Source organism: Haliotis asinina, chromosome 7 (genome assembly GCF_037392515.1).
Source record: "Haliotis asinina isolate JCU_RB_2024 chromosome 7, JCU_Hal_asi_v2, whole genome shotgun sequence".
Lineage (NCBI taxonomy): Eukaryota > Metazoa > Mollusca > Gastropoda > Lepetellida > Haliotidae > Haliotis > Haliotis asinina.
Window position 1 is genome coordinate 52,731,882 of NC_090286.1, and position 22,989 is coordinate 52,754,870.

Here is a 22,989-nt window from a genome sequence, read left to right on the forward strand (position 1 = left end):
CAAATAATACAATGTAATTATAGAACTTTCATCACATGCTCTGATAGAATTAAAGAGCCATTAAGATTGCAATTACTGGAAAAGGCAGAGATCTTTCTGATTGACCTCTGCCTAGACTGTTCAAGTGAAAAAGACAGATTTGAGGCATTTCAAAATGGCCGCTAATGTCGTCTGCTACAAAAGCGAAATGAGGTACCATGAGGGTAAAAATTCCGTCAATCAAATGTCTGTGATTGAATATAATTCAGATTTAAGAAACGAACAGTAACACTGATGCTTGAATCTTGGAACATACTAATTAACTATTTTACCCCATGGACAAATGAATTTATGAGAAAAAAAAGTATCATCTCAATACATAAATATCGTTGGAAACATTTTTCATACTAATGAGCAAAAATCGGAAACCATTTGAATTTTAACATGAATTCATAGTTTTCTGTTAAAAAGAAACAGAAATGTGTTGATATATCTGTCCAAAACAATGGCATGTGTATGTGCGCAAAAATGATTATCAGTGTCATGTCACACACCAGTGTATGAAAGCTCTCACTGAAAGACAGATATATATGATAAATTCCTGTTAACATGGTAAATCTGTCTATGATACAGTTGTGCCTGATAAATCTGCAACAGATAAATGTGATTGATCTGAATGCAACAACACAGTGGTGTCTGATAAATCTGTCTGTGATGGGTGTAACATTCTGTAACAGTGATAAGCAATAAACTTCATCCAACTTAATTGTAACAAAATGGCGTATGACATATCTGACTGCAATCATACAATCATATATCTGACTGTAACAAAGGTGGTGTTGTGTCTCACGCTAACAGAATGGTTTGTGACATGTCTTACAAAAACGCTGGTGTGATATATCTGAATGCAACACACTTACATTGCTGATACATCTGACAGTCCCATAAATAACTTCTGATGATAACACAAATGTCCTTTTACTTGACTACATTGCTGTAGCATGTCATTACTGACATATTGGACAATGATATGTGGAAATCTAGACTAAGATATCTGTGTTTCTTCTACCCACCAGTGTGACTAGTGCACTCACCACATCAGCGACACCTCCAGGCAATATAGTCTTGACAACCACCCCAGTGCTTCTTCCTCCAATGATTCCAAAACCAAGGCCTGTTCCATCATTAATAAGATCAATAACTTCAATTTGGGTCCATTCGGTGCTTAGCTGAAAAGAAGGGAAAAAAAACTTGAAATACAAACTACACTTCTCAAACACCAAAATGAAAGAAGAAAACAGTGCACACATAAAAAATGACAATTTCATCATTTATCTGGGGGTTTGTTAATAGCCTTGTAACATTCAGTGTAGAAAATATGATATAAAAATTATGTTCCATACACCTATTATGTAAATAATTTACCCACTGGTATTCTGCCTTTTACTCCTAGTAATCTGTTTGGCAGGTATTTATGGCTGTGCCATTCTGGGCTTGATATTATAAATTTCAAGAATTTTAGGTTAGTTTCCACATGACAACCTAATTGTTACTTTCAGATTTTCAGCTTTCTGAATGACAGTCATGAAAAATAACTATCAGTTACTGTTCATTATAGTTCTATCTGATGATGGGATCAGAACAGGCCCCAAAACATTGTTTTAAAGAATAAAAAGAAGATGATTTCTTCATGTTCATCAAACAGCATCTTCTAAAATGCCAATCAAGCACTTAACCATCACACAGTTACTATTTACCACTGTTGCTGTCAAAAGTTTCGCCATTTGATGAAACTAATAATTACTTCAGGCACTAGTTTAGCCACCAAAAGACATGCATACATGCTAATTTCAGAATGAGTTCTCCACCACAATGTGTTTCAGAATGCTGAAAGTTTGACAGTAAATAGAATGTGATGCTAAAATTATTTTGCCAATTAAATAGCTATGACCACAGAGGAATGGTTCTGTTAGCATGGATTCATATCATGCTTCTTTACTCAGGGAGAACAATTCTTGGAGTTATTCCATCCTGTAGACATACATAATTCCTTGTTAGTCTTGGATGATGCTGGTAGAATTGCAATGACAGATTGTGAAGTCAGGGTATTATGACGAGATTAGCTGGGTAGAAATTGCTTGGATCAGACGCAGCACATCGTCAGGTCTGGCATATCTTTAGCTGAACCACTTGCTATGAGCAGGAACATGTTCTGCTGAAGCACATGCTTAGATCTGGAACAAGGGTCTGATGAACTTAATGCTCTAAGCAGGAACATAATCATTTGAAGCACATGTTCAGATCTTGAACATGTTCAGTTGAAGTACATGCTCTTACCAGGAACATGTTTAGTTGAAGCCCATGTTCAGATTATAAACAGGTTCACTTAAGCATATACTCTCAGCAGGAACATGTTTAGTTGAAGCACATGCTCAGATCATGAAAATGTTCAGAGAAGCACATACTTTGAACAGGAACATGTTTAGTTGTGGCACATGCTCTGAGCAGGAATATGTTTAATTGAATCACATGCTCAGTTCATAAACGTGTTCACTTAAGCACGTGCTTTGATCAGGAACATGTTTAGTTGTGGCACATGCTCTGAACCTGAACATGTATAATAATAAGATAATAAGCACATATTTTGAACAGGAACGAGTTTAGTTGATGCACATGCTCTGATCAGGAAAATGTTTAGTTGTGGCACATGATCTTAACAGAAGCACATGCTAAGATCAGTAGAACATGTTCTCAAGCACATGTTCAGATCAAGAACAAGTTCAGTTGAACCAAATGTTCATGTTGGTAACTTTCTCTGTTGACTCACAGTTCTGCTACTCATTAGAACAGAAAAGACACAAACAAAGGAAATACTCCTTTAAACAAAAAAGATATTTACAAACATCTAAAAAGCTCATCACAAAGTAAAATCCAAACAAACCAAAGACAACATTTCTCAAACCCCTTTCTGTGATGTATCAACCTTCACTCATGACAGAAGTCAATATATGCATTAATAACAACCAATAAATCCTACATATGAGAAGGGTTCTTTATAGCTCACATACACTGGGATCAACGAGCCCCTTGGGACCAACTAAGAACAAAGAATGGGAACAGAGTGATTGACTGAATGCTACAATATTAGGTTTACCAAACCTGGCGCCAAGTTTCCATTTGGAGCAATTTTTTACAAACTATTTCCACAGAATGTTCAATCTAATAGTCTCTTTTTTCTGTTCTACACATATAATTGGTTCCAAACATTAGCTCTGGTTCTGCCATTTTGTGGGCATGGCATTCCCCTGCATGTTTCAAATCTCTGCACAGGCTGCTTACAAGGCCATTACAGTGAAGACTGTTGGTAAAAAAAAAGCAGTATTGTACAAATCTGACCTGTTGAACATTTACACTCCAAAAATGTTCGATGTGGATAATGCTTTGTTGTGTAATCTAAAGCAAGAGCAAACTGATCCTTCATTGTCAAAACACTGGAATAAGATGATACTTCTGTCAGGAGGCTTTAAGCTAATATGTCCACAAATGTTAGATGATATAGACTGAATAACTTTGTGATAATGGCACTTTGAAACTGTTTCATTGAGTTACGGTATGTTTCAGTGAATTATGGTATGTTTCAGTGAGCCATCTGCAATCACCCTGAAGGGCTTCAGATCAAATTCTATGAATGACTAGCAAAACAAACCCTCCTAATTTGTGATTTAAGTATCAACAAGTCCACTTCAATCCATGAAATCATGTTTCTTCACCTGATTCCTCCACTTCAGACTAAATAGCCACATTCAATTGTTCCACTATTGAACCACAAAATTGCCAATCATGTCAAGAACCTTTCAAATTCTTCTGTCAGAAAAATAATCGAACACACCACCATGAAAAACTGACAAGGAAAACAAAACATCAGAATCTTGGTTTCCCCATCTGTGAAATAATTCTGGAAAAAACACGAATGCTTTTTGATCTGTGAACATTTTGATTTGGTCCTGACGATAAAGTTTGACAAATCCATAAAGTCCATAGGAGTAGAATTGCACCAACACATCAATCAATGGTCTACAGGACTGATTCAATTTATCACTCCAGTATTTCTCTGCGCCAGATCAACAAAAAGCCATTCGAAGGAAACTTGTTTGCTTTGTATATGGGTCTCTGTCATGGTGAAAGTCAACCTAAAGATGGCTCAGCTTACTTCAACTTTTGGAGCTTTAAATCATCATAGGATTACTATTAAAAACCACCTGGCTTTATATTTTGTGACTAGTTTAGAGAAAACCATGCACTTACGATAACACAAAAGTCAGGTTTTCAGCACAACTGGGGAAAGGAAAGTCTTCACTTTTTTAATCGAGTTATGTTTTTAGGGATGGCAACTGGGAAGCAAATCAAATGCAGACATGCCATACAAATGCTTTCTTTTAATAGCACTCACATGGAGACCAGCAGAAGAATAAAACGTAGTCTTATTTTGACTTTGATTAGTTGCATTTTGAAATTTTATGTGAAGAAAAAACGTGAGTGGGTGAATGTTTTTTTCTCTACCGAGAGTCACTGTCATGGTTCAGGCAAACCAGTGGGTAGCAGCATGAAGACACTGAGCCATATCACAACCTTATCCTCAGGTATTTCCAGCTTAGAGTCATCTTTGCACAAATACAAATGATTCTTTAACACCACAACCAACAGTATCAGTCTATCTAATTACATCTAAAAAGTATTCCCAATCACCTATTTTTAACTACAGTTCTTGTCAGTTTGCTCTCAGGAATGCACTTCAGTGAGTCAAGGAGCACATTTTTATACAACCTTTAGCAATATCGCATCATGGACACCAAACACTGGCTGTAAAAAATGAACCATTTGGGAAATCAAACCCTTTTTTCTGTGTGGTAGGCAAACAATTATGTTATCCCCAACCATTTAAACCAGGACATCTTACCAAACACGGACTTGTAATTAATCCTTAGTATTAATTGCTTAGTATGAGTTGGGCGAACAATTTCACAGAATGCTCCCTACAAATCTCAAGGCCAACCATTGTGTGACAGATGATAGACCATTGGTGAAGATATGCATATATTACACACAAAAGGAAAGAATCTTTGGGGAATTGTCTCCCGACACGCTGGTTTTTCATCAACCTTTCTTTAATTAAAGTATCAAAAGACCAAAACCCTCTTCACCTATGAGACTTTATAATCAATATGAATATGATGCTTGCAGTGTGCCTAGCATTACAGATTACTGTCAATGTTGGGGACATGGAAGAAAAACACAGGAAAAAACTACATGGTTGAGGCGACTGAGGACCAAATATGCACATACACCTTCTTAGCAAAAATCAATGAACAAACTCTGCATGGAAACTACATTACCAGACCTAGTAGTGGAACTGCCAGCCTGGATACCAGCTCCAGGATCCCTCCATCTCCAAGACACAGTCATCAACATCAGTGAGTCTGGACTCAAAACCCTTTTAATATTATACAACCTTATCACTGCAGGGCACAGATCATGAGTGAGTGAGTTGGGATTGAAGCCTGTTTTCACAAGAGTCATACTTTATCTCTGCAGGGTACACTAAAGATCAGTCATCAACAATCAGAGCATCAGTGAGCGAATTGAAGCCGATTTTTGCAGTATTCCAGGGATCACCAAACCTCATCAACAGACACATAACATGAGTGAGTGAAAAGGGATTGAAGCTTACTTTTGCAAGTCAACCTTTTTAGGGTTCAAGCATCAACATATGATGTGTTCATGTTCTGAATGAAACAACTTCTTCCAATATTTCAGAAACATCAGTGTAACATGCACCAAAACTCAGGTGCTTGGTTTAAGATTTAAAGCATGGATTTAATCAGCCAAAGTTTCAGTCTTTTCATAACTGAGCTACTTTTAACTTTCAGCTGGATCGCCCTAAGATATGCCAACATATATTTGTACACATGAAGGGAATCAAACCAGAACCTTGTTCCTCAGGGTCTCAATTGTAGCTTCGACTATCACAAATCTACATTAAAGCATGAGAGGTACAATTGTTTGGGGGTTAGGAACAGGGCCTAGGACATAATGTATGACATGACAAGATATATGTCTACAAAAGAGCTATTGAGTGAATGTTGTTTGAGTCCTCAAAACATCACCTGCACCACAGTAGCCTTATATACTCAAGTCTGGACCTCACAATCTAGAGATTGACAACATGAGCTGTCCACATTATCCCAGGTTGGTCACCTTCTGATACCAGTGCTCTGACTGCAATTGCTGGTGCATTTCTTCAGAATATCTCATGGGGTGCTGACGTGTTCTTTCCAAATACCAAGAATATGTGAATATCGTAACTAGTAATCTAGATTGGGAGTGTACATTTTGAAGCAACTCATCAAACTGTTCATATGTAGAACATGATTCCTGAAAAAGAACCAGGCAATTAATAAAGACACTAAGCATCAAGTAAGTGTTATTTCTCTGAGTGTTAAACAAGCAAAATGTACACATTTCAGCCTTTGACACTGGGCTGAATGTGTTTCAATGTAGTTCAGTTAACACCTTTGTCCTACATATCCTAACAACATCTTTATGGTTCATCTTCTAAACCATGAGAATGTGATGCCACCTGACAGAATAATGGCAACCTCCCAGACAAAATCCCAGACAAAATCCCATTCTCAGGGCTCATTATAAATAATTATGAGATCTGTATCTCTAAACTACCCCAGTCTGAGAATCTATTAGCTGCCTGAAATGTTGAACCACTCAAAGAAATCGGTACAGATGAAACTGGATTTATGATGGTGACACCCCAAATTGGTTGAAAAACTGTGAAAAACATATCCATTAAGTCAACCGTGTTGAAACGACAGTAGGATGGACAGAAGGCTTCAAACAGGCTGTGCCAAATTAATGTTGCAAACGAGTGCATAACATAACCATAAACTGGCACTCTAGAGACCTTCAACTACATGTCTGTCAGTTTCTGCTTGGTGGGTTTTGTGTCTCCACAGCAGCTTGCAACAATCCCTATCAAGGATGAGAAGCAGTAGGATGCCCTTGGGACATTCTTGAAATGACTGCCACTCATTTACACCTCAGCGATCTCTATTCCATATTTCCTCTGATACAATTAATTTCTAAGTGGTTCTGTTTCACCACTTCCACAACAAATATATGTTAGCTTTGAAGCTTAATCAATTTCTTACTGGTGTTTTCCAAAAAATCAAGAATTTTGAAAATTCATTTCGACTACTTTGCACCTTTTCTGTTCCAAACAAGACATGTTTTACTGACCGTAACACACGTTTTTATGACAAGAAGAGTTGAAACAAAAATTAAGTGTTATTTTGTCCTTTGAAGTGTTTCTGATTTCTTCAAAATCATATCTTTCAAAAGTATATAAAAACTCCAGAGCAACAGACATACTTAGACTTCAATCTCAGTTCAATCTTCAAAGAATATGTTTTACAGTTTTAGGTCTAACCAATTACATTTACCCAGACAGGTTGAAGATATATATGTTCTCTTTTTGTCAGGGCTAAACCAGTGTTCACAATGGTGTTTCAAAGTAACATTGGACATTGGGGCCTGTAAGTTTCAGATGTTTGTCTGACCCATTGAAAATTCATAGGACCCACAGAATTAAGTTAAACAAACATTTTAGATTTGACGTTTCTTATAATTGGCACTGAAGTTGTTAACAAAATATATGCTAACAAACATAAGATTTCTCAACAGCAAACAAGTGTCACATGTTGCAAACAACAACTTCACACAAAGACATTGTGAAATATTCAGCCAGACACTGGGGCTGTCAGGTTCAGGCCCCCCTAAGTAATTGAAGGAATTACAGCAAATTTGAAGGAATTGCATCTCAAATGTAAACAAACGCAGCCCACTCGCGAAACAATTGCAGCGATATCGGTAGTTTAGCGGTAATAACAGAAACACATCGGCCCTATCGGAAGCAATGTCGGTAATACAGGAAACACGATCGGCCATCTTCGGAGATTTTTCGGTCGCGAGCGGAAACTCACGCAGCAAAACATGGCGTCGTTGGAAGAAGCACCCGTCTCGGTGAGATTTGTTTTTAGTTCCTACTATTACATTTTCATACTTATCCATCTTTGATCACCCGTGTTGAATGCGTTTAGGTATGAGGTGTTGTCGGGGCAATAGCTTATGTTTTTAGGAAAAGATTGTCACTGCAGGAGAGTGTCACAAGTCATGCCCCTGGAGATTGTTTACATCTGAACATCGAAGTCGTGCCGATGATTACGAACATCATGAACGTGCGCCATGAAGAAGTTTATGAGCCATAATTTTTCTTGCTACGAAGTGCAATTGACAAATTTAAACACATTTTACAAAAAAAATGATGTTATATCTGGCGCACGTTCGTAATCATCGGCACGACTTCGATGTTCAGATGTAAACAAACTACAGGGGCATGACTTGTGACGCTCTCCTAGAGTGACTATCTTTTCCTAAAAACATAAGCTATTGCCCCGACAACACCTCATACCTAAACGCATTCAACACAGGTGGTCAAAGATGGATAAGTATAAAAATGTAATAGTAGAAACTAAAAACAAATCTCAACGAGACAGGTGCTTCTTCCAACGACGCCATGTTTTGCTGCGTGAGTTTCCGCTCGCGACCGAAAAATCTCCGAAGATGGCCGATCGTGTTTCCAGTATTACCGACATTGCTTCCGATAATGCCGATGTATTTCTGTTATTACCGCTAAATTACCGATATCGCTGCAATTGTTTCGCGAGTGGGCTGCGTTTGTTTACATTTGAGATGCAATTCCTTCAAATTTGCTGTAATTCCTTCAATTACTTAGGGGGGCCTGAGGTTGGTGATTTCTATCTGACCACTATCGAATCTGCCAGATTTGTCAGAGGGTCAGACACTATTCGTGAACACTGATAAACCTACAGAATAAAATTGTGTACAAGTTAAAAAATATTGATTGACATATTGATATGCATATCAGCAGAAAAAGTTTCACAAAATGCATAGAGGATTTGCATATTAGTTAACAAATAGTAGCTTACAGATAAGCTTACCAACAACAGTAAAGGAAGATCATTTCAAACTCATCCTCACTTCAAACTCATCTTTCCATTTCACATTTAACTTTCTTTATCATTAATACATCTTCTTTATAATTGGCTTTATCAAAATTGTATTTCAAAAACAGAAAATACATGAAATGGTTTCCTGCATTAGTTTATATAATGTTCACTGTAGATTTGAAATTCATTCTCAAGTATGAAGGGACCATTTATTTTGAAACATTACTATTAATCTTCACAATCAACAAGTTTCTTATGACCAGATAACTGAATATTCTATATTTTTCTCAGCTCGTTGTTAACACAAAAGTGATTAACAAACAGGAATTAAACTGTCTGAAGTTATCTGGATTACTTCGATGTTAGCAAAGGGTTTCCATGTTGCCATGGTTACAGGTGGCTTGGTGGTCAAAGGACCCTGGCAAAGTAATGGAATCTCCTAGTCATGGGTTCAAGCTGATTCAGCAATGAACCCTGGATTGGCACCTCTGTACCACTGAAATACTCCCCCATCACCATGGTAACTTATTCACTGAACACTTTATGGTAGAAAATTCAAAATGAAGGTACTTCTAATTATAACACTGTTACTCAAAAACAAGTACACATAAAATGCCTTGCAATCCTATCTCAACAGTACACTCTGTACCTTGATCAATTTCATACAATACCACTCCACATTTGATAAGGATTATTTTTAAAATGCCTAATACTGACTTTCACAAACTCAAGTGTAAATGTAAACAGATTAAGATGCTAATTTGTGCAGTATTCTTGATGATATTGATCAGTGCCATCATCTTAGATTCCAGAAAGACTCACACCAAATTCTACAAATGATGAATTACAAATGTCTATTTTATTTCTTAGTAAACAATGAAAACTATACTCATTAATTAGTGGATAACAAAGCGCTGTCCAAGTGGCAGTCACATTCAATTTCAATTAAGTCATCTCAAACTCATGTTTTACTCTTTAAGTTCAATTTGCACTGAAGTGGACTAGCACACTTCAAGAAAGAAATTAGAGAAAACCCTGCTTACAGAATACAGACCTTGATTAACAATGTCTGCAAACATCAGATTTCTGCAGTAAAATGACTAGAACAAAGTCATCTTCAACATCAATTTCAGCTTAGCTATGCATTTGTTATGAAATTGCAACAGAAAGATTATATTGAAAAACAGAACACAAACACAGAAAAGAAAAACTGTGGGAAAGACTTAATAAACAAATTAAAAAATCAGTCATATTTCTTGATTCTCCTGAAGTCTCTTGCTTGAGAAGTAGGTCAGAATATATTTTATAAAATTACATTTTACTGAGAATCATTTGCTCTTTCAGCTCAGACAGAAATAGAAGAAAGAAAGTGAGTTCAATAAATGAAAAACAAAATACTGAGACATAGACAGGCATCTCTAGACGAATCAGCCTCTGATTACACTTCAGGCAGACGTCAACATTGAAACCCAGATTAGTGTCACATGCTTCCATCCAGCTTGTCAGACAATGCAACACAGACCCAATATACATTCAGACAGCTACCATAATCAAGAATGTTATAAACTAAGCCTACAATTCAATACATTCCCTACCGGCTCTGCTTTACATATTGGCAGTTGCTGGTGCGGCGTTGTGACGTGTCTTGCCTTCATGTAGCACATGGCGGCCACGAGGGCGCCACATATCGCATCATGGTACGACCGACCAACGTGCTCCATTTAGAACATATTCACCACAAAACTTCATTCAAATTCAGCTTCCTGTTCACTCACACATCATGTTGGTTGGGAATGTCTGGCGGTCAAAGCTTCCAGGGAACAAGGCCGTTACCTCGATGTCTACATCATCATCACGAACACACAGTCGTTACAGATATGTATTGCAAGTATCTAGTTCATTCTGTGTGAAAATAAAGGTAGTGCAACAGAGACGGGTGCTGTCCTTCAACCCATGTGAATGTTTATTGTCATAAAGTTATCATCATTGTATCGAACAAACCAAACCCTTTCTCATTCACGTTCAGTCGGACATCACTGCCTCCTTTGATAGGTTTCATATCTAAGATTGTATGACTCGTTACCAATGTTGACTAAATACTTGGCCAAGTGGGAGGACATTTAAATTCTCTCCCCCACACATCTTGTGCGAATAAATCAATAAAATATCACCAAGGTCGAGAAAATCTTTGGGAGCTTGCTTCTATGCTGCAGAATGTATTACAAAGCCTGTGAAGACTCCATCCTTTACGTCATGTACTTATAACGATTACATAACACAGGTTGAAATTCTCCCAACCAAACCAGATCCATGCGTAATTGCCGCTGCTGAAGCATCAACTCGGGGTTTCTGGGCTGACAATACAGAATCCTTGACACATATCCACATATAGAATCACAGGATCTCCTGCTTCGTATCACACGTCACACATATATCACATAATCCGAGCCAAGTAACTCCAGCAATGTCGAAGGCATGTAAATTCTCCCAACAACGATCTCCATTTCCTTCCACTATGCAATACAGCTCAGCCTGGGACTCATTTCTAAGTGGGATAGTCACACTAGCCCTGCATCGACTTGCAAAACAATCAATTTCATCCTTGTAATCTTTGGCTGGATGCTATTTCAAATGATGATTGATGTTGGAGGGGCAAGCCATTTTGTGATCTGTAGATTCAATTAGTCAACAATGACCGAAATAGCAGAGGGCACATATCATTGAGGCGTCTCATCACATGCCTCAATGTTCTGCTGGTGAATCTTCAAGCTCAGCTTAATTCAAGGAAGCTTGATGGTAGAGTCTTGCTAAAACTGTCTTCATAACCCATGGAGCAAACATAACCACTGTCCAAGTCAACAGTCAAGTTTTGTGGTAGTCTATCCACCAGGAGTAGAGTGAGACGGACAGCTTTAATGATGCAACTAACTTCAGGATGCACTGGCCAGGAACCTGATCAAAGCTTATATGTTGTGGAGTTCCTTCTCTGCCCCGGTAACTATAACTCTGTCAGATTTGAACTACATCACCTCTCAGTAATTCATGTTAGGACACTGGTTGGAAATTTGGAGAGAAAATTGCTCCAGGATGCTTCCTTAAGCGATGTAATTTGATCCCTGAACTGACAGATGGCAAAAAATTACACCTCTTGAATACTCTGGTTCAAATCTGCGTTGTAAACATGAAAATAATCCAGCATGTTTTCTTTCCATCATCAGCACTGACAAACTTAGTTTCATTTCCGTACATTCCTGCCCGTGTTGCTACATGAATTACAATTCTGTGCTTGATCAAGAATATGTCAATTCCAAAAGTATTTCTGTGACAAAACTTGAATGATAAATCCTTATGAAACTTCTGACTTTTCAAACAAAGTTCCAACTCATCATTTCAGCTGAATATTGATATCTTCTTCAATAAAAGAAACAATTCTAACAGGTCATTTTCACCCTTACTGTCAGTTGGTTTCCAAAAAGACTAAATTACTGCCTGTCAGATGAGATTGATTTTCTAAGTACACCTTGATTCTTTGGCATTCTTACAATGAGTAACTATTATTCTGTCACTCAAGAAAAAGTAACTGGCAATCTGAGTTATCTTGTCCACTTTGGAAGAGTCCATATATGACACACGCATTTAAACCAATTTCTAAGACATACTTCTCAACATTTGTATTGATTTTGCAGAGCCATAATCCATCATTTGTGAAATATCCAAAAACAAAACACTGACCTCTCACAATGGCAATAAAAGACTCCAAGTGCAGTGAAAGTTAGTGAGAGATATCAAGTAGATATATTAAAAACTTGAGCCATTACATAACCATGGCAACCAAGCGATTTAACCACATTTTCTTAAGAACAAATAAGTTGAGAGTGAATAGCTGGTTCTGCTGGTAGAGAAGGACATTCTTACCATTTTTTCACAAACAATGTGTAACATTAAATCACTTGATCAATCTATTATCACTATCATTCCACATTTTCTGTGGTAACTGAAACACATGTCAAACTGGACTAAATACTGCATTTTCAACATATAGTAGATAAAATTTTCCAGTGATCTATGGGTATTGTTTCATGCAATGCTTGGTATAAACCAAATCTCATCTGACAGTCTAAGGAGTTGTTTAACTTAATAACCTGACAACAATGACACTTTTTAAAATAATCATGTACATTTGAATATAAGGCATGTAAGTGAATATTGTCATGGAAATGGGTGATCTCATCTCATCTAACACAGATGGCCACAAACCCTGTTGACATGTATGAATTTAATTAATAAATACTGACTTAACTTAATACAGTTCAAATGGAAAATAAATTCAGAGAAATTACATTATGTGCCATACAAAATATGCTGGTAATGTCTGACCATAAAATCATGATAGGAGACCTGATCAATATATACCAGCTTCAATGCCAGAGATGACACCAGGTGTTAAAAAAATCACTGTCAGGTTAATGCTCTTCACTGCTTAAAGTAAGTGAGTGAATTTAGCTTCACACCACTCTTAGCAATATTCCAGCAATATCACTGTGGGGAACAACAGAAATTGGCCTCGCACATTAAGAGTAATTTAACCTGGGCTAGCCACAACCCAAGAAAACTGCTCCTTTAGGGTTTACAACCATGGTGCAAGTGAGTAAATTTTGCTCACCAAAATAAGCAACCAAGCAAGAACTGACAGTAAAAATGTGAAGTGAGTAGGGTCTAAATAATATTTAAGCCCTAGACATGACAGAACACCTTACATTGATTTAAAACACTGTTTCCATGTGGGAATTAAACTCAGAACTCGATCATAGTGTGTACCAGTGCCTTAACCACTTGGTGACCTTCCAAGGGAGGACTGAATTAAGGGAGATTGTCAGAGCTTGGACAAGAGGAATCTGATACCGAGACATCTCTGCCAACAGTCCCCAGGAAACATTTGGATTCAATTTCTTAATTCGAAGATGTGTCAATTTCATCTGATCAAAAGGTCGAGCCATACTCCCCCTGAGTCATGCTAATTAACTTCACTTGAACCAAGGTACCTTCTACTTAATGTTTCAGCAAATGTTTATAAGGACAAAGAATTGTATTTCATTTTCGACTTTATTGATTTAACAAAACTACCACATTAACTATTCAAAATCTTTATTCCAGACACAGTGTCTAAATCTCAAGACATGAAGCGTGCATCTTGCCTGAAGGTCAAACAAATGCTAACAAGCCAGCAGGATCAACTCTACGAACCTCCTTAAACATTACATTCAACACTTCCCACTGTCCCCTTTGACAAAAACGTATTCAAAAAGCACACATATGAACATACTGCTTCGAACAAGATGCTACATCAAATATTTAGAGGAAGAAAAAATGGATTTTTTCATGTGAGTCATATGACATGTAGCAGATCCCAAATCATGCTGAGTGTCCTGAACTAACGACCTGGTGTCTGTCGCTGCCCTGAAACCAAGTCCTGAATCAGGATAAGTATTATTTGAAGAACACAGACAGACACAGGGAACTATATGTGTCTTGATAGGCTCAATTAGCAAGGTGAATTTGCCCAAATGTCCTAGACAAGTGACCTTCAAAGGGTACTCTCTTGAAATCAAATCAATAACGTCTGTTAAACTGCTTGATATTTGCACTAACACAAAGGAACACGATTTCTTCAGAAGTCCGTATACTGATGGCAGCTTTGATTCTTCACGATCAACCTTACATAGCTGAAGAAAAGACTTCCCAGCTGACTCCACTGCAGCTTGGGGTGACAGTCCAGGGAGACTCATCAGGCCATGCAGGAGGAAACAGTGCTGGGTAAGACAGGTCGTATATCCTCACAAAGTATACAGCCATATACAATAGACAGAGAGAATTGATTTCACACATTGTAATTGGGTTCTTTCTTGGCTCAAATGCATCTTTCACATTCACAGATCTCATGAGGTGTTGTAAAACTACCTATGGCAATGTCGGGACAGTCTGTTCTTGCTGGCTCCAAAACAATCACTTACAATTTAGCAAACTAGGAAATATGAAGGATCATCAGCGAGAGCTTGTTTTCTATGTAAAGAAAGGTCATTAAAAGTTTGAAACTGTCCTCTTGACAATTGTAACATTATAAAAGTAGTCTGGATGAAAAGAAGAGGCTTTCAAACTCTGTCTGCTAAAATATTTAAAAGGCAGGGAAGGTAGAGTGGGGAATAGTTGAAAAGACTGCACTCAGCAATAGGCTGTCTGACACTGAAGCTGGGGCAGTTCCAAAGTGGCTGAGAAAGATTTAAAGTTTTCTTTAAGCATTAATACAAGTGAAGGAGGGAGGGGAACAAATTGACTTGTACCCATGTGGGAATCAAACTATCTAAGTGGACAAGCAAACAAGACTTTATGTTTAACCACTATCATACGAAGACTCTGACATAGCAAAAGAAGCAGTTTGTCACCTTACACAACAAGCATAAGCTGAAGGATACAAATTCTTGCTCGAGTGATTGAGTGAGTTTAGTATGTGGCTTTAAGCAATATTCCAGCAGGGGGTCTTCAGCAATACAAGCATGCGTCTACTCCACCGCCTCCTGGAGTGAGTGGGTGGTTGAGTATGTGAGTGGGTAAGTGAGTGAACGAATGTTTGACTGATAATATGATAAGTAATGTGAATGTGAAATGAAGGCCCAAAGACATTTATGATTTTTACAAGGTCAATGAGACAGGAAATAAGTGCCAATCTGCAAGCTTCTTCCCAAAACTTGACACGTTACCACCAGTGTGCAAGCAGCCATCTTGTTTGTGTTAGTGACTGTGAACACGATAATAGTGAAATGAGAAAAGGCGCACTTATATTTGTTTCCCCGATTTTTTCCTGTTGTATTTGATTGATTCAAGACAAAGAACTTCCCACTTGAATTTTCATGAAAGTTATTGCATCAAATGAAACAAAATTTCAAATTGACTGACATATCATTTTGCCAAAGAGGAGCATCAGACTTTGCTGCTGTCATCACTTTTTTTTAAATGGTCAGTTGCAATTAAAGCACTCAGGGAAAGACTAACCTATCTTGTATCATGTACATTGTGTGAGAGAGAGAGTGAGTGAGTTTAGTTTTACACTGCTTCTAGCAACATTCCAGCAATATCAAGGCAGGGGACACCAGAAACTGGCTTCACTCATTGTACCTATGTGGGGATTCAAACCAGGTATTGGGTGTAACAAACAAATGCTTTTACCACAAGGCTACCCCACTGCCGTATCATGAAGTTGATCAAACAAAGACCTCTTGCCCACTGACCACAGGCCCAATGCATATTAGAGCATGACCAGTATTAATGGCCCAATGCATAGTATTAATGACCCAATGCATATTAGAGCATGACCAGACCACTGGTTATAATGTATAGCAATGAAAGAAATATCCACCAGGAAGATGTTCTTAGGCATAACAGAGTAAGGACTTTAAGGTAGATCCTCCACTCAAATCCATAGCAAGTACTGTGAGACAGCAGCCAAAATGTATAACAGCCAGGAAAAGTATTGGAAATCAAACACATTTTGATGACTTTTAGGTCCGTTGTTGGACACAAAGCACTTTTTACCCCCTCAAGGGAATCAGAATAAACATATTTCTGCAGGCAAATGGCTTCAATTCACAGGTCACTGGCAAAACAAGAGTCTGTAAGATGAAAATGTCCACCATGTCCAGAAGTCCATTTGTTAAATGAGGTTGCGGACTGTTTCCAGGAGGATTGGTAATGCCGACCCGCATTGCAACTGATCAACAACATCATTTATGAAATCAAGTTTAGAGCCCTCTACAGCTTTCAAATGGGGAAACGTGATATCATCGACACAGGCATGAGTGCACGGTTACTTGATTGTAGCTTGCTCACATCACTATGCTTGTTTAGCAGTCGTAATAACTGGCAAAAACTCAATTTGCATCACATGGTATATTCACAAGGCCTGCAAGATCTCATCGTTCGTCCTGTTCTGTAAAGATTATTTCTTCAAGCTATTGTTGCCACTCTATCCAGTCAGGAGTTGATGACTCTGAATAACGATTATTGCTACAATTGCTAATGGCCACAGGGTATGTTCTTCTGTCAGAACACATGATCATGGTAGTTGACAAGCTCAAAATAATGTCATAATTTTGTAGGCCATATGGTCGTAGGCACTTCTTAGGGATTAGAAGTGTGGTAGTTCTTCTAATGATGTTTCTTATGCCTGCTACTGAAGCCTGAAATGATTCCAATACATTGGTGCACCACAATATTACACTCAACCATACAATATATAATGTTTTATTCTGTATCAATAATAATACCATGATATATTTTTAATAAATTGTATCAATAACACTCTCATGACAGACTACAGATCAATGTCAAACAAAAGAAAACAGAAAAGAATGTTTATCAGAAAATGAAAAAAAAACAGAGCATTCATAGTAAAATAGTCATTCCCAGTCATTCCATGCAGGACTGGAATGATCAAGACTATTTTCCAAACAAAGTCATTGTTCAGCTTTCAGTTATATATGAAATCCCTCAGATGACCTAGATTGTCGCATAAATCTATTTTCTGTCACATTCTCTTTACTTCTCTATCAATCAACATCACAATCAATTTTGGTCCATTTCAAGCTTTGTGAGCCCATGTCATCATCTCTTTCCCGGACATGAATCACACAAACACCATGACAGAGACCAAGTGTACATGAGGCACTCCAACAATGAGACATTGCCTTCAATCAGACACGCTGACCACCACTAACTGACCTCCTCCATCCACTTTCGCCAAAAAGAGTCCCATCAATATGGCTAATGACAGCCTTGGGTCAGACGTAGGTTTTTAAGTGGTGCTGTTGCCTGGCGTGGGACTACAAATATAGATGGACAGACTGAGATGGGATCTCCATAAGTACACTTCCCGTGGGACACTGCAACATGACCATCCTAGCCCATATTCATGTCACAGATAACAGGATTCATGGTACAGAATAGCAAAACAGATGGTATCCTCGTCAAACAAATGAATGCACAAGATATTGTCTTATATGGGCAACTCAACACAAAAACCCATCCACTTACCAATTCATGAATCCACTAAGTCCCTCTGCCTAAAGCTAGCCTTGCGGATAAATGGTTCACTTGTTATGATCAAGAACAAGGTTCAATTCCCAACAAGGATGTAAAGATGAAAGCCAATGTCCAATGTTTGTGCAATAAAACAAAATGTTTAACAGTGAGTGAGTGAGTGAGTGAGTGAGTGAGTGAGTGAGTGAGTGAAAGTGAATTTAGTTTACTCCACACAATGCAATATTCCAGCCATATGGCGGCAGTCTGTAAATAATCGAGTCTGGACCAGACAATCAAGTGGCCAACATCATGAGCATCGATCTGCGCAATTGGGAACCGATGACATGTGTCAACCAAGTTAGTGAGCCTGACCACCCGATCCTGTTAATCGCCTCTTACAACAAGCATAGTCGCCTTTTATGGCAAGCATTGGTTGCTGAAGGCCTAGTCTACCCCGGGACCTTCACGGGTTGCTTAACAGATACAAAACAAAACTACATTTGCTTTCATTAGGTTCATAAACCTGAGACAGTAGTTAACAGAATTAGTTTGGATGTTCTGGCAATGAAAAATAGGTGAACAGTGAACATTTTGTTACATATGCAATCTCTCTTGTGATTGTTGCGACTGAACATGTAACTTTTCAGGATGATCATCACTGACTTCAATGGAAATAGTCTGGGTACCAAGAAGTCATAATAAAACACAACTGAAAACGTAGACTTATAAGTGTTGGTGTATTGGTTGTTTCACATACCACCACAGCCAGCTTGGGTTGCTAGTGATCAGTTCAATCTTTGCAGGCATATGATAGTAGGCTCATTCTTGGACTTACAAGAAATGTGGTAGTTCTTCGAAAGATGTTTTTTTTTATGCCTGTTACCGAAGCCAGAAATAATATACTAACATATCAGTGCACCACAACCTAACATTCAACAAAACAATACTGTTGAATTGTCAGCTTATTTCATCATTCATAGCCATACCCTCCAGCTCTATTCAAGGACAACTCAACAGACAGGCTTGCCATGCTGTATTCAAAGTACAGGCTGGGTTAGTGTAAAATCTGAATTATCACAAAAAGTGGTATTGCCATGCGGATAAGGATTTGGGATGCGGAATTAGATTCCAATTACAAGTAATAACAAATAAATAACATACCATTCATACCCACAAATCACCATGTTGTGGTGACAGTTGAATGTGAAATTTATTCACAGTAGTCTTGACATTAATTTCCATCTAAAATGGCAACAACTGCAATCATCCTTCTTCAACACTTAGCATCCAAAACTGAGCATCACTAATAACACACCAAAAACATTTTCCAGGATAACAGAAAAGTCATTACCACCCTAAGGACCTGACAGAATAACAGTTCGCCATAAAAACAGTGATTTTCAGTATTTCTATATATTTGGTACACACAAAACAGACACTTATATATGTATAGGTGTGGACATTTGGGGGCGTAGATGCTTCATCTGATGATCAGCTTGTCTGTTTTCAACACCAGCTTCTTCAGCTTATACAGTCAGACATTCATCATTGGTGTCTGAAGAATAGAATGGAAGACGACACCAATTTCCACTCAAACATCACAATCCTGAGTGACCTTTTTTCAACTGTTGCTCAGATTATGAATGCTGATGGAGAAACTTAATCATCCTTGTAAAAGCTCCACATCAGGATTCTTTCAACAAAAACCATAAGCCATGGAAAGTTAAATGGCACCTTTAGCTCTTCTGTGAAAGCCCTTAGCTGTCGTTTAATGTCTAAAATGGCATTAAAGAGAAATCTGAATTGTGTCAAAAAAAACAGCAAAGCACTTGAACGATCCAAGAGTAATTTTCTCTATAGAGACTAAACTATGGTGACATTTATTTGAAATTTAAATGTGATTCCTTTATTTCCACTATGTAACGATGTTCCAATCTGCCTCTGTCCAAAACCCCCTCCAGATTTCTAAACAATATCTGGGTCAGTCATTGGTCTGAGGATGACATTTGTTGATTGCAGCCTGAACGCTGCTTAGAAAGAAGGTTGATATTTTGACTGACTGTAAATGTTTTTCCTGGCGCCTGAAATATGGCAAGAGTCAGTTGATCTTCAACAGCTATTTTGCACTTTTCAAAGCTTTGCTACTTTCTTGATTGACAGGAAGTCAAATGTTTTGGGTACTTTGGGGTAAAACTTGGGTATTTTAAATTTCATAAAGTTTGTAATTTTAATTACCTTGGTTACATTATTTACTTACTGGATTATGATGTGTTGAACTGATAGCAGTGAAAAGAAATAAATATATCTTAAAGTCAGAGACTGACTGTGAATGGGTTGTCAAACATGACCTTGAACAGTATTTCACTCATATCACAGCATGGGAGCTTGATGTGGAAAGAAAACCTTTGAGAGACTGAGTGCTGTTGTACAAGACAACCATAGCTCTATGACTACCTTAAAGGTCACATGCAACCAAAAATTCAAACATAATTAAAACACATTTATCACTTATTCATGACATATAATATACATTGCTGCTTCCAAAAAAAACAAATAAACAAAATTATAAGCGTACAATAGCGATTCAAAAGTGCAATATTTTGTACTTGGGCTTACTTCGGGGAGACAGAACCCAATCATAGCGGGTGGATATGCACTCAAGTGTTACGATGGCTTCCGATTGGCTGTTTCATTTGCTGATATGCTGAGGGTTCATTGTGTGTACCGAAAGATGATCTGTTTGATGGGCATTTTAGAAGTATAGCCAGTCACAAGAAAGTAAGATTCTTTATGGATAACAACTTCTTTTTGTTTCAGTATTTATTCATATACTGTTGTCAAACAAAATCATATACACAAAAAGAAGTCGTTATCCATGAAGAATGTATATAGAGATGTTGGATTTGGAAAATACATGTTCTCTGAATTTGCGCTCGATCCAATCAAAAATCATGTCAGTAGAGATGGTAAACTACTGTGTGGCTGGAATCTGTCATTCGTCCAAGTACAAAGCAGGACTTGAAACTGACAAGAGTTTGCACCAGTTTCCGTCAGATCCAGTCATCCGAAAAAAATGAACGTAGTTTGTTTGCAACCCACAGACATAAAAACATGTCATGTGTATCACACGTGCCTAATTACATAATGTGGCAGACACGGGACTTGGGTGCATGAGTCATAAATCAACATATTTTCATTATGTCGTATTGTCTGATAGGTGATAAGTTCAAATTGCACATGGTCAATGATTGAAGGTGTGTATTGCATGTTGTCTTTAGCAGACAGGCAGGCAGATATATAGGTGTGAATAAACCAGACACTGAGCTTTCTGTGACATAGACTGCTTACCACAATCAACAAGTTTTTTTAACGTAACGAGTAGATTATTTACTTGTTTGTGTACACAACAAGATTAGACTACTGCTCATGACCTCAGACGTTGGGCATGCATACTGTTTCAAGCTCCGCGAAACTATTCACTGCGCATGCGTTATGGACGCAGCGCAGCACAGATGTTGGAACCAGTTTACCCCCCAGTGCTGGGGGCAATTTAGAAAAACGTTTGAACTCCGATTCCGCAGGCTTTTTTTTTCATCGCGTTTTTTTTTCAACTTTATGGGTTGAATTGGCATTTTTTATGATATGTTTCGGTAAGTGCATAACGAAAGGTACCAGAATCTGCAAAGTTGTGTTTTACGTTGCATGTGACCTTTAAGCCTTTAAGATAGTGTTTGTTAAACCATGTACCACAACCTTAGACTATAATGCACTGTCTCGTTTACTTAGCTTACACAGGATGAACACGATTCTGGGAGGATACAATCTCTGATTTATTAATCTTCACCTTCAAGGATCACACAATCTGTTCAGTGCAATTCTTTCACATGAGTATTCCCCATCATACTTTCTTAACCTTAGGTGTATAAGACTTTTTCTATAAACTTCAATCTCCAGGAAAAGTTGGTCATATTGTCTGTGCTATTTGCACAATGACTGTTACATGACGACTGTCTGAAAATAGAACGTCCTCAGCATTTGGGCAGAAGATTAGTCCTCAGTTATACATGTTTATGTAATAAGACATAAATAACACAGGCCCCATGGTCAGGCAAATTGACATCTAATCGTCACAAGTCATCCGTCCTTGATATTATTGCTCAAGAGTATCAGCCCCTGTCATGTCTGGTTTAGTCATTTTCAAACCAAAAGTATTTTCAACTTTTTTACATTGTTTTGTTATTGCGGACAAAATTTTCCAATTAAGAATATGTTTTCATATGGACAATTATTGGGTGACGTAGCAAGGCAAAACAAAAAGTTAATGGACATGACTAAATTCTGAATAGTGGCTAAACTCATGCTGTACATCGACAGGGCCAAGTTCTTGTAGAATTTCACTACACCTGCCATATATTCAGCCACTGGTATACAGTCCATATACTTTTACATACTGTGTTCATCCTGATCAGACTTTTAATCAAGCTAAATGAGAACAGGTAATAGCCGCTTTCAACAACTCCCCCCCGAGCAGCCATGTTCTTCCCTATCACAAGTTCCACCCTCTGACCAGTATCACTAAGAAACATACCAGAGTCTGTTTCAGATGACCAGTGACAGCTGCAGGTGATGGCCAGACAGCCTCTGTCACGTCTTACCACCCCATCCAAGTTCCCACAGGTGCAACAGTCAGAGTAGCCACTATAATAGCCGTGGGATTTCCGATGATGTGACTAATGATCTACAGCACTGCACATTCGTAAGCTCTTGAGATTTACCTCTAACACTTTACAGTATTGGGTCTCTGAGACGTGAAACTATAACGTACATTATCAGAGTCTTT

General features: G+C 38.0%; 1 protein-coding gene across 1 annotated transcript in view; it reads right to left on the reverse strand.

Annotated features, from left to right (window-relative positions):
• LOC137291809 (multiple PDZ domain protein-like) overlaps positions 1-22,989 on the reverse strand; it is a 256,863-nt gene that overhangs the window by 138,060 nt on the left and 95,814 nt on the right. Inside the window, exon 7 of the mRNA XM_067823344.1 lies at positions 1,074-1,208. Coding sequence (XP_067679445.1) covers positions 1,074-1,208 — 135 coding nt within the window. The remainder of the gene's footprint in view (positions 1-1,073; positions 1,209-22,989) is intronic.